At 39.5% G+C, this 13,153-nt stretch overlaps 1 protein-coding gene across 3 annotated transcripts in view; it reads right to left on the bottom strand.

Annotated features, from left to right (window-relative positions):
• The window catches only part of atp2b1a (ATPase plasma membrane Ca2+ transporting 1a), a 42,352-nt gene that overhangs the window by 12,397 nt on the left and 16,802 nt on the right, over positions 1-13,153 (bottom strand). For 2 of the 3 annotated variants that reach the window (XM_062443880.1, XM_062443882.1), the window contains 6 exons: positions 5,825-6,022; positions 5,282-5,539; positions 5,059-5,184; positions 3,180-3,335; positions 2,658-2,696; positions 260-415 (listed from right to left, as the gene is read on the bottom strand). In XM_062443880.1, the coding sequence (XP_062299864.1) occupies positions 260-415; positions 2,658-2,696; positions 3,180-3,335; positions 5,059-5,184; positions 5,282-5,539; positions 5,825-6,022 (933 nt within the window). Of the gene's footprint in view, positions 1-259; positions 416-2,657; positions 2,697-3,179; positions 3,336-3,545; positions 3,582-5,058; positions 5,185-5,281; positions 5,540-5,824; positions 6,023-13,153 lie in introns of those variants that run through there. The other variant, XM_062443881.1, reaches the window with a different exon arrangement.

Here is a 13,153-nt window from a genome sequence, read left to right as displayed (position 1 = left end):
AGATTTGAAAGAAAAGGAAGAAAGAGGTTGGTAATCAATCATGATTTGCCACACTGGAGAAAGAGTCTGTGGATATTATTTATCAATATGTTATTTCTAATGGGATTCATTCTGGAAAGGAAACCTTACAGGAAATTAGAGATGTAGAGAATGAAGGAGACAGTGAAGGAGGAAAAGAAGGGTACAGGCCCATAAAGTTATCATGCAGAAAAATGTAGCATTCAGATGTGCCAGAATCAAGTGTTTCTGTTTGACTCACCTGCTTTGCCAATCTGTACGGCTAGTTTGGTCAGCTTGCCCTGTAGGACAGACTTCTCTTTCTTTGGCAGGTTGGCCTTCTTCTTATCCTCTGCATCGGCTCCCTCATCACTGTTCAGAGGTTGCATTTCCATCGCAGCGCCATCCTGTGCTTTAGCTGTAGCAAAGAGCAAGAAAAAGATGTTGAATGCAATGAACGTAGGGACAACAGAATTCTAACTTTGGTTTGTTTCTTACAATAATGGCAATGAGACGTCTCCAATGATTCAATGACAATGGAGTACTGTACAGTACTGTACTGGCTCTTGGTGTCAGGTGGTGCACACAAATATAATGCAGATGCAGATTCCAGAGAGTGCACTCTCTGATCAAACCAGTTTAGCAGTTGTAACAAATCAGCATGACCCAAAGAACAAAGAAGCTCTTATTTTATAGTCTGGCGCCACATAACATTTAGATCCACCTATTTGCTTACATTTGCAAGACCTGAAAGGAAATTGTCTTCAACCTTTTGCCATTACAATAGTGAATGAATAAACCCCAGTAACGACGACAACTATCTGTATTTTGTTGGAGCTATTCCAACTTAAATATTCAGCTAAAAAAGAAGCTTTTTGCAGATTCCCCATGGAGGTTGTGATAACTAGAACAAGTAGAACAAGATAAACAAGTTTGAACTTGTATTAATTCCAAAGTTATTTGAATATCTGATACAACAAGTTGCAGCTTCAGAACCCTGTGAGAACATTTGCTGGATTATGGGAATATGTCAACATAAGAGAGTGGAGCACTACACTTTAATGTAACTAATGAAGAGTGACTTCCAAGAGGACATGAGATGTCACATCACTCAAAACATTTTAGCATGCTTTTTGTGCCTCCTTGTAATCCATTGGGAACTTAGGAAATGTCGCTGTAATTATGTTTGCAGTGATCTGACAGCACAGTAATTAGAGGTGTAATTACCATGCCCCTACCTCAAGATTTTAAGAACAGGTTAGCCAGCTGGTAGCACTGGGATCTGTGGAATCACATCGTCTTTGGCCAGCAGCCATAGCAGTTGCCAGTTAAATTCCCATAAATCTCTGTTATCTGTTCCTCAACATCCCTCAGGACCCCCCTCCCTTGCTTACTGAATTGACAGGAATCCCAAACCCACATCTAACCAGGTAACCTTGGAGACACAAAGCCTCTAATGGCAGAAGTGGGAGGAAAGGCAGCCGGCAGGCCAGCAGGGGCTGGTCTCTCTCGTGTCACTCGCCACGATAAAATCATTAGCTCTACCGGGCACTGAGGCTGCTGCTGCTGCTGCTGCTGCAGGACAATTGACACATCTTTCCCATCTCTCTTAACTTGTGATATCAGTGCTGTGTGCGTCTTGTTTCATTTCTGCAATCTTGCTTTTACAAACATAAGCAACCCCTGTCCATGGCATCAATGCAAAAGCTTTATTTACTATGCTATGGATTGTAATATGGTATTGTGTGTAGATGTATGCAGCAGGGAGAGGCGGGGCATTAACACTGGGCTACTGCAGCTGCTGTGGACTGTGGCTTGTTCTGCACTTACATGGCCTGTGTAATCTCAGTCTAAAGGATTACTGTTGATTCCTGGCAGGCAGAGGGAATCTGTGCACCAGGGACTAGCGCCAGGGTGGTGGTCACAAACCCAAGCACTGCTGATCATAGTGTCCCAACAGGACTGCAAGGCTGGCTAGCTGGCTCAGATACGACTAAACAGCCTCATTATCATTGCTATCAGCCTGAAATTGCACCACTGCAAGTCTTACAGTATGACTCTGAATAGTTCAGATTGGGACATCAATAGAAATCAAATAGTGGGGGCCTGAGGGAGAGTCGGAGAGAGAGAGAGAGAGAGAAAGAGAGAGAGAGAGAGAGAGATGGGTGGGAAAGCAGATGTTCTGGCCCCAGAATTGTTGCATGGCTTTAATCTCCTCATCACTAATCGCTATAACTGGATTCAGTAGCACCTGCTGCTCAAAGCGCAATGTGCCAGGGAAGGACGAGAAAAGAGGAAAGAGACAGAAGGGAGGGCCAGACTGTACAATGGGTATGCAAGAACAGCCAGTACTAAGTATACACCGACACAGGGTCATGCCAAAATATGCAACTCTTCATTACTTGCATTAAACCACTGTAGCCAATTATTAACAGATTGAGGCTTTAACCTACACCCGGTGCTGCTTAATGGGGAGGGATGCTGATAAAACCAAAGGCTAATACATAAAGGTTGGCAACAGGCTGTAAGGCAGTGATAAATGCTCCTCTGTGTGTGTGTGTGTGTGTGTGTGTGTGTGTGTGTGTGTGTGTGTGTGTGTGTGTGTGTGTGTGTGTGTGTGTGTGTGTGTGTGTGTGTGTGTGTGTGTGTGAGCAATTTACCTTTCTTACGATTTTCCACGGCTCCGTCCTGCTTCTTGTCTGTGTAAAAATACACCATAGAGTTAGCAACAATAAGGAAGTAATTGGTGTGCAATTACCTGTATCTGTACTACTACGTACCCTTTTTAATGTATAATATACTCAAATTATACACATTCTCTGAGTTAATAGGGCAGAGAACAGAAGCTTGAAATTAGCAGGATTGAAAAGCAAAGAGAGGTAGTAATATAAGAAATGTTATTTTAACACATGGCTGTCCTTTAAAATTGAAAGTGGAAAGAGGATTTAAAGAAACTAACATCAAAATTGATCCACTTGTAAAGCTCAGCCCTGAACTTTGGAGGAGCCTCTGTACATGTAAAGATGTACAAGTAGTCATACTCTCTCACTTTTTCACGTTTTTTTTTTGCTTCTAACATAAAAAACAGTCTCAGTGGGAGATGATATATCAGCGCCAAATAAGTAAAACTGGTGGTAATAAAACGAGTTTAAAAAAAAAAAAAAAAGCAAGAGGATACCAACTTTTTCTCTGTTTCTTCTTCTCCTCCTTTTCCTTTTTCTCTTCCTCGTCGCCCTCATCGTCACCGGCCCCGAGTAAAGTGAAGATAATTCCAGTTTGAGAGTTGACACCCACAGCACTGACCAACATTCTCCCTGAGCCCTCCATGACATGGGTGCCTTGGGGACACATGAAGAAATTAAAAGAGGAAGTGAGCAAAGTGTAATTAAAATTATCTGACTAAACTATAATGTGCCATTGTTACTAATACAATGTCTCTGTTTATACTTTGGCGTTAGCTTTTAGCTTGGCCAATTTAACATTTTGTAACTCATATGTTGTTTGACTTGCTTTTCATTTTGGTTGTTGAGCTAGATTCCTTTGCTTACTGAGAGGGTGGTTTAGCCAGACTTTCAAGTGGCATGTTCAGCTACATCCAAGAAGGAGAAAATAAATGCAGGTTTTCAAATGCAGGCGATAAATACAAAAGAATGCCGCTCCGGCAAGTAAAAAGACAAAGAAGCACAGTCACTGATGCAAATATCCTACAAACCTTTAATCAACAGCCTTTAATCAAAAGCCAATTGTCAGTCTCAGTGAATTAATGGAAGTCTGAGAGGGAGGCTACAACAAGGTTTTCACCAGAGTTTAATATCTCTGGCTCGCCATTCCTCTCAGGACACGAGAAAATAACGCAGAAGAAAAGCTGATAACACAAGAAAAAACAAGATAAAAGAGTAAAAGAGAGAGAAGCATTTAGAGTTTCTCTCGTGCCAGCGTTAATTAGAGGATGTTTTCCTTTCATTTTTGATAGTGATGGCAGAGGGGATTCAGCCTGAGCTAAGGGAAATAAAAAAGCAGTGGTGGAGCAGTGTGTACGTCCACACAAAGACACACACAGTACAGTACAGCGCAGTGCAGTACAGTACATTTCTCTCTCTTGGAGGTGTTCTGGTAGAAAGCCAGAGGAAAAGGTGTTTCTGCAAATTATCATCAGGGCAGTAGTGGTGTAATATATTGCAGATAAATTATTGGTGCTCTTACTTTCAATGAGCAGTTACAATGTGTCATTTGTGTAATAATTATTTGAGAATAATGAATTATTAATACATTCATTGTATGATCAAATAAAACCATTACTGATTTAACCTGGTTATAGCTGATTAAAACCCTTCACACAGCACAGAAGCTTTGTGAATTTAGGATGACAAGTTGGTCTACAAGCTGTCTGTTACTGTATCTTGTGAGGTCACTAACCTGCAAAAGTCAACAGTTCAAGTTACAGTTCAAACATCGAAACAGTGACTTTAAATAAAGCACCTGTGTGACAAGATGCTGTGAAATCATGAGTGCATCTACGACTGTTTGGAGTTTGCCTTACTGACTCAAGTATGTTTTGTTTATCAAGGGAGCATTTTGGGTGTTTCTCACTCAATGGATAACATATGGCATTGTGATCCAATAATGTCCAAGAAGCTCAAATTGATATTAAAACAATTATAATAATATTCATAAATCAAGGAATATTGTAGACAAACCCATTTCAATTTAAAGATTGATTTTTTTTTACACCAAGATTAGGGTCAGTTTCCCCTTTGACCTCTTTGTGCAATTTCAGTAATGTGAGATTTTTTTTTTTTAATTTTTTTTTTTACAAAAGCCATCTATGGCATTCAATCTGAATAAAGACCAAACTCACATAAAAAAGAGACTTTGAAGATTATGTGCATTGTATAATTCAAATTATTAATTAGTTGCAGATGTCAATAAGCATTATTAATAATTTCTAAAATAGCATGCTAACAGTCAAAGTTATGTAATCCATCAAATCATTTTTTTTAAATACACAACCTATTTTGTCTTGTTGGTAACAACCAGCAATTAAAAACTTAAATTTGTTACCTGATAACAGCATTGGATCTTTTTCTAGTGTTTTCTTGACATGGTCCGACTCCCCTGTGAGTGAGCTCTCATCTATCTTCAGATCATTGCCTTGGATGAGGACTCCATCAGCAGGCAAAAGGTCACCTGAAACGCGCAAAAGTAGACACAATTAGAACTGCGCTATCACATTTGAATGAGTCACAGATGAGATTATATCCAAGAACCAAAAATAATCTCTTACCATATTTTATTTGTGCAATGTCTCCAACCACGATCTCAGCCACACCAATTTGGATAACTTGTCCTCCACGGATAACAGTAAATTTCTGCTCCTGCTCAATACGGTTCTGGAGGCCCCTAAACTGCTTCTCTTTACTCCAGTCATTGAATGCTGTCACCAGTACCACGCAGACCACGGACAAAAGAATAGCGGCACCCTCAATCCAACCTGCTTCCGACTCACCTTCATCCTCCACACCGCCAGCAGCATTTCCGCAATCTGCAGATGGACAGGAGCAAATCAGTAACAACAACCACATCAACCCAGCACAATGAAATACACAAATTTGATACAATAAATTCAATGCAAATCATTAAGAAGAGAGGGAAATTCATTAGATTTTACCATAAAAAAACAGACTAGATAAAAGCTGACAAACATTTGTTTAATATAAAAATATATAACCTAAGACCAAAAACATGTTAACACCTCACATAGAATGCTAATATCCCTAAATAATAACAAAAATCAATAAAAAAAAGAGGAAAAAGGGTGATTACTTACTTTCTCTCTCGGCACCTGGAGGTTTATAAAAAGAAAGGCCTAGTGAAACTATGGCTGCCACTTCTAGGATAATCAGTGTGACATCCTGTAGTGCCTCCCACACTAACTGTAAGAAAGTTTTAGGCTTTTTGGGTGGTATTAAATTTTGCCCAAACTCCGTTTTCCGCTTCTCAATGTCTGCAGGCTGTCCACTTAGACCTGCGGAGGGGAAACACAGACACGAGATATAAGCAATTTCATTAAAAAAAGGAATTTCATTTTAATATCTATCTTGGAATTAGAAATATTACACTACAAACATCTTTTAACTTCATAAAGAAATTAATTAGGCAGAGTATTAATTATGTGCCACATAGTTTGTCAACAGATGGATGCGGTGCTGTAGACATTTCATTTGTAGGAAGAGAGCTTTTAAAAAAAATAATAATAATAACAACAAAAAAAGAGAGAAAAAAAATCAGTGATCTGTACTCTGGTCACTGGGCATCCAAAACCATCTCCAAAAGGAATCAGCATTTCTGAAAGGATACTATGGAGGCGACAATGCTGGGCAACAATGACACACATTCTTTGGGCATGTCAAACATTTTCACCTCTTTCAGGCTTACAAGGGAATGTGCAGACAGAGGTCAAATCTAATCCCATAAATTGCCTTTTTGAATACAGTGACCGGCTGACTGGAGAAGCTGAATCAACCTTGGACTCACAGGTTCAAATGTATACTACTGTTATAGAGTCATCTCTTTGACATATTACACATCTGGCTGGCTTGAGATCCATTCATCCGTGTGCACGGAGAGGATTCTGCAGCCACCCATTCAAATGCCTCCACATTCAAGGCACAGTCATATATTCAAAAGGGCCTTCGCACATTTGATGATGCATGACAGTTTTTCAGTTCTATTCATGCCGACCGACTGTGTGTAGGTGGCTGTGCAGACTGGATGGAGCTGCGTGTGTGTGTGTGTGTGTGTGTGTGTGTGTGAGTGAGAGAGAGGCAGAGAGGAGGTGGAGCAGAATTGGGGGCCAGGGAAGAGTGACTGTGTGAAACTGTTACTGACAGGCAGATGGGAGTGGGTGGGGGTCGGGGTGAGGGTGCAAAGGACTGAGACTAATAAAGAGCGGAGCTACTGACAGCTGAAGGGAAGCTGCACTGGGAATAAGATCGTCTTAATAGGGAAAAGGATCGGCAGGATCAACGGATTGGACAAAAAGACAGAAGGGGACACACAGACACACACACGAAGTTACAGGTACAATGCAAATCATGACTCCACATTTGGATAATGAGTCTGAGCAGTGACAACAGTGCTGGGAGTACGGTACATTGTTCCTCTGTGAAAAGGACACTTCTTCATCTGCTGTATAGAGACACTGATGGTGGAGGCTGCTGTTAAGTTTAAGTTCAGCTTTTTTTCAGGCAAAGGAAACAGAAACACTAAGTGAGAGAAAAGGCTTAATATAATTTGTTCATTCATCAAACAAAACTTATGGCATGAATAAATATCTCCACATTTACAATACCTGCTTCACTGTCCTTACTATGGTTTCTTCCTTTGACTATAATATAGTAGTGCACTGGGACATCACTGACACATACATACTGTCAAGTTAAAGAGCACAATGAAGTCCTTTATCTATTTTGATATATTCTAAAGAAACAACAACCAATGCCACATTATCCACCTTTCAGTGTTAGGCATTGTCAAGTTAACATTGTAATAGCTTTGTGACACCATCTTAGATTCTCACCCCCAGTCAACAGCTATAAATACAGAGCCTCTCTGTGGTTTAACCAAAAGTAAAAGGATTTTACGTGAGTGTTAAAGTGATCACATGACTAGCAAATCTGAAACTGACTCTGAAGTCAGTTTTAGAAGTTGCAATCAAGGGAACCCTACTTAATTAATGCTCCTCCATTCCCACAGGTATGTGGCAAACCTCATCGTTTCCAAATGTCAGCTTTTTGAATGTCTTGACTTCTGTCCTTTAAGAGCTGGTAACCATTTTTCCAACTGAACTGAATCAATATATCACTGTAATCAGCAAGATCATACCGGGCTGTTACTTATTATTACTGTATATTTCAAATAAAAATTATCTCCATTATTTAATTCATCATTTTCTATGTTAGCATTTAAAATGTTAAAAAAAAGAAGAGGGAAACTAGCAGCTACACAAGTTATCAAGGTTGATTAATTGTCTAACTAATCAAATAATCATCTTCTCATTTCAGAGATAAAACATTTCAAAAACTATAATTTAATCAGATGAACAATGCATACACTGTCAATCCAAACTACTGTTTCCCTGCTGATTCTCGCCAATGAACATGAAATATGCCCATAATTAAATTAGATGAATGATGAATGACAATAGTACTATGCTTTACTCCTGAATGAACTGTTTCATTAAAATGAGAAATCATTGTTTAAGCAGCCTGACACATGCCAGGCATGTACCATCATGGATTTTGATCCAATGTAATTAAAATACTCTCTTTCCCATTCTACCTATTGCTCAGTCAAATGAAGCAGTGCAAAACTTGTTAAAAAAGAAAATAATCTAATGTCACTAGTTACTTGGTTAATTGACATTACAACCTTGTACCAAGACATTCTTTTCTAAAAGGGAGGTGAGAAGAATGACGATGACTCATCAGCACAGCTCCATTAAAAGGCTATGGGGTTTATCCTGCATGGCTGCCTGTTGCTGCTCCCTGGCTGTCACCGTCTGCTTTGATTCTCTATGCCTCTAATGAAAACATGCTGACAGCTAATACCCCATTCAATTTTACACCACATTTTCCCTTCGCATAATGCAATAAATACAAGTGACAGGGAACGATCAACATGTCGTCCCTCCATTGGATACACAAACAGAAAATAGTCTGGCCTTGGCTCCTCACATCATTTTAGCGGCCAGAGTGTGTCTCAAGTCAGGCAGCTAATCATTAACCATTTAATTTGGATGCTTGTCCCCAGCTGACCCCTGTGAGCACTGTCATTTTAGCCACCGGTGAGGGGTCAAGGTAAGCCTTCACTCTGGGTCTGTCACAATCAAATCAAATAGGGACACAGCTTTATTTTTCTTGCCTTCACATAAATGTTGACAGAGAAGAACACACTGCTCAGTACAATAAGACGACCCCATCAATGGACCAACAACTCCAAAGATATCTTACTTGTACATTTCAGGCACAATATACCAGTTAAATGCAGCAGAGTCGACTTCTGCACACAGTCATTTGGGTCATTTGACATTCAACCGATGTAGGTATAAGAAATGCAAATAAGACAACAGTTACTGTCACTACAACAACACTGTTAGGAAGTCCTCAGTTCCTGTGTTAATGCTTGAAGTGTATGTGGAAAGATTTTCAGTCGTAAACATGTAGATGATATTCAAATAGGGGACAATACGAGCATTTACCTAGTGCTTGTCATTTCTCATAAAAACATTCTCTAAGTTGAATCTGAGACATTGTTGGTTTAGTCAATCAGTATTTCAGGTGAATGTCCTCTGTGACCTTTGTTAACACAAGCCAGAAAAACGGAGTAAAATATAACAAAAAGGTGTTTCAACAAAAATCCACAAATCCGAGTCTATTAATATGATATTATGTTCATCCGAGTGTAATTAGGATAACTGGATTAAAGGATTTCCATCAACTCTGCTTAAGTCATGATACATGATAAAAGTAATGCTATGACTCATTGCATTACTTTTATCATGTGAAGATCAGATTACGCAGGTTTACATGAAGGTACCTGCTAGTTAGCAACTAATACATGGAAATGTATTTTCCTGTAACACGTGAAAGCTAAAAAGAAATCGAGTCTTCCAAAATGCACAAATAAGGTGAGTATTTCAACTTTCCTTGCAGTTTGACTAAAATTATACTGTTTTTATAATATATTAAATTAATATCTGAGGGTATTCTTATACTTCCATTATGTGCAGCACCCTACATTACTAAAGCATGATCATTCCTCTTACAAAAATTGTGTTTTGGTAGCGTACTGTGAAACTAGTATCACCACCCTAACCCTACTTATGATTTCTGAATGAGATAATACTCCACCTGGCAAGCCATGTTGGCATCGTGTTCAAATCTTATGTAGCAAGCTACTTTCTCAGTTATGATCAGTGGCGCCTCTTCCTTGGTGGCCCCTCTGATACGTGGTGTTCCCCAGGGCTCTATCCTTGGCGCCCTCTTGTTCTGTGAATGCTGCCTCTGGGACATATAATTCATTAACACACTACTCAATACCATTGCTATGCAGATGACACTCAAATGTATGGCCTATTAAAAGACCTGCAAAGAAGGCAACTTTCATTATGTATTATCTTGTCTGTCAGAAAATAAAGTGTTGGATTTCCCAAAAATTTCTTCAGCTAAATTAAAACAAATCAGATATAATAATTTTTTTTTGTCCTCTAAAGTCCACACAAATGTCTTGGCTCCCCGTCTACAAATGTTAAACCTGTAGCCAGAAACCTGGGTGTAATATTTGCCCTCATGTTTAAAAAGCAACAACAGTCATTCAGTCCTGTTTTTATCAACTAAAGAGCATTTTAAAAATCAAGGCCTCTCTCACTCGACCTGATCTCGAGAAGGTCATACATGCTTTTATATCATGTCGGTTGGATTACTGTAATTCACTGTATTCATGGTTAAGCCAAAAAAATGATCTCGCGCCTTCAGCTGGTACAAAACCCAGCTGCACAGATTTTAACAAATACAAGCAGACCGTATCTCACTAGTTACGAGTTGGTTTTAGAATTGATTTAAAGATTTTACTGCTTACCTTTAAAGCACTTCATGGCTTAGTGCCCAGTTACACTGCGGACCCGGAGAGCATTACAACCCGGAAGCAAACTCAAATCATTCCTCAGGCAGGGTCCTTCTACCTATTGCTGTATTTTATTATATTACTTATTACTACTATATATTTCTAAATAGTACTATAGTATTATATAACATAGGGGCATTGGATTGTGTCTGATTTCACTGCTTAAATGTAGTACTTAAATATGTTAACTATGTAAATCACTTGAAACAGGCAAGACTACAAATTACAACAAGACCACATTTGCATACATGATACTAAAATCTTTAAAAGTTTGTACTGCGATCTGGTCCTGTCATTTATCACTTATTACTCACAGCGGCATAAATAACATGGATCAGATTTAATCTCTTGTTTACTGCACAGATGAAGGCTAAAACCACTAAAACAAATATAAAAAGCCACCACCTAAGCCTAAGTTTCCCACCTTTAATAACTTAATACAAGGATATACAAGAAACAAATTGTACTCACAAATCACAGCTTTCAAGCAGGGGATTACAACAAGCGATAAACATACCTCCCCATTTCCATGACACAGGGAAGCGGGGTCGGGCTCAGTGCTATATCCAATTGTTGCAAGAGGCTATCTATGCACATCATTTTGAATTCAGAAAAGAAGACGAGCTGTTCCAGCCCCCTAAATTACAACGAGTAAACTATCATTTAAAAGTCTGAACCTTCACGTTGAATGAGGGGGTGTGGTGTCTGAAATGACAGATACAGGGAGCCTGTCAGCTTTTGTGAACCGCAGCCCAACTGTGGAAGCCTCTCAGCTCACAGTCAATTGGATCAATAGGCTGGAACGCAAATATTTGACTACACTAAAATAGCAGTCAACAGGGAATAACTGCAAAAAGGGAAAAATAGGGGAACACTGTCAATAATATTGATGTCAAGTGGCCTTGCCCATTGGATGAGTCTCATTATTTAGAGGAAACAGGGGGGGGGGTCCCCTCGGGAGAAAATAAATGCTGCAGTGCTAATAGAGGTTGCTAAAAATATTGATACTATGGCCTGATTTAATTTTGTCTAATATTACAGCTGAAAATGACAGACGTTTGGCACCTCTGCCCCCCCTCCCTCCCTCCCTTTCAACTTCACAAGAGTCCCTTCTGGGTGTCTATGACCGCTCCGCTTGACCAAACTTTGTACTGCATTAGAGCAACAGCAGCTGCGAGTGCCAAGATGCCAGTAACTTCCAGCTTAATGCAGACATCTGGGTACACTTAGGATTACAATACTATGACCCTGAGCTGAGATATTCAACGCTGAGAAAATGTGGTAAAAGGGTGGGAATTTTAGTTAAAACAGTACTCCAGTGATTTGGTATTGATGTTACAACACAGCTGGGGGACTCACAAGAGACGGCTAATAAAACAAGAACGGTCACAACTGATGTGGCATAGACTGAGATATCCTGACTCTTTAAGCAAGACCGTAAAACATAAGAAGAGTCCATACAGCAAGTACGTCAGCTCTGCCAACCTCATTTTTTGCAATCATAATGCCGGCAGAGTTAATACAGTGAGAACACCCATTAAATCAGTTGTAAATGTCCAATGTATGAGTCATACTACAAAAACATGCCTCCTACACTTCCCATAGTGCAACTCAATAGTCTTTTCATTACACCCCACAAGCCCAATCAATACCCATGTCTTTCAAACTCCATGCCCTACTATGTCATGCACGCTTTCAGTTAGATGTGTGTAATCTCCGAGACCAAGCCAAGATAACCCCGGTGACATCATGGCGTTATTTTCTAAAGGCTTGCAACAGAGCACATTATACAACTCTTTTCACAAGCTGAGCGTAGTACTACCCGTGACGATATTGATGTGTAAAATCTAGTAGATTTCCCCTTTAAATGTTACTGCAATTTATATAAAAGAGACTACGCAACTAAATAAAAAGAGAAAGAGAACATTGGGGAGGACCGGAACTGAAACAAAACTGATATTTGTATTATCGTGGTTACTTCCTATTACAGAGAAGGCTCCAGAAACACACGGCATGCACAAAAGTACTGAACTCATTCCTATGACACCAAGCCAACTGTCAAAGCTACACGTATCGGTGAGCTGTCTCTTTCCACCGCACAAGGGGATTCTCACCACAACTGATACTGGGCTTTTTTGAGAAATGCAGCATAGCGAGAAGGACGCATGTTTTTAAATGACTAGCTGAGAAGAAGAAAAAAAAAAAAATCCTAGGTTTGATGATTCTTATCTGTGCCCTACTGCACCTACACTGCAGCACTGCATGTGGAAAGCACATTGTCCAGTGAGAATAGTTCAGTTCATTTCAAACTCCAAGTATTGAGATGTTAATTATCAACATTAATTCAAATTACAGCCCTGTGAATTGAAATCTAACTGAATTTGGGAGATCTTTGGTGATACCCAGTCTTATGTGATAGCGTGACAAATAGCTGTGCCAGTGAAATGATTAATTCGATTTAGCCTACTCCAAT

The sequence above is a fragment of the Scomber scombrus genome, chromosome 22 (assembly GCF_963691925.1).
Source record: "Scomber scombrus chromosome 22, fScoSco1.1, whole genome shotgun sequence".
Taxonomy (NCBI): domain Eukaryota; kingdom Metazoa; phylum Chordata; class Actinopteri; order Scombriformes; family Scombridae; genus Scomber; species Scomber scombrus.
The sequence above is the reverse complement of the archived record's forward strand: the minus strand, read 5'-3'. Positions and strand labels throughout refer to the sequence as shown.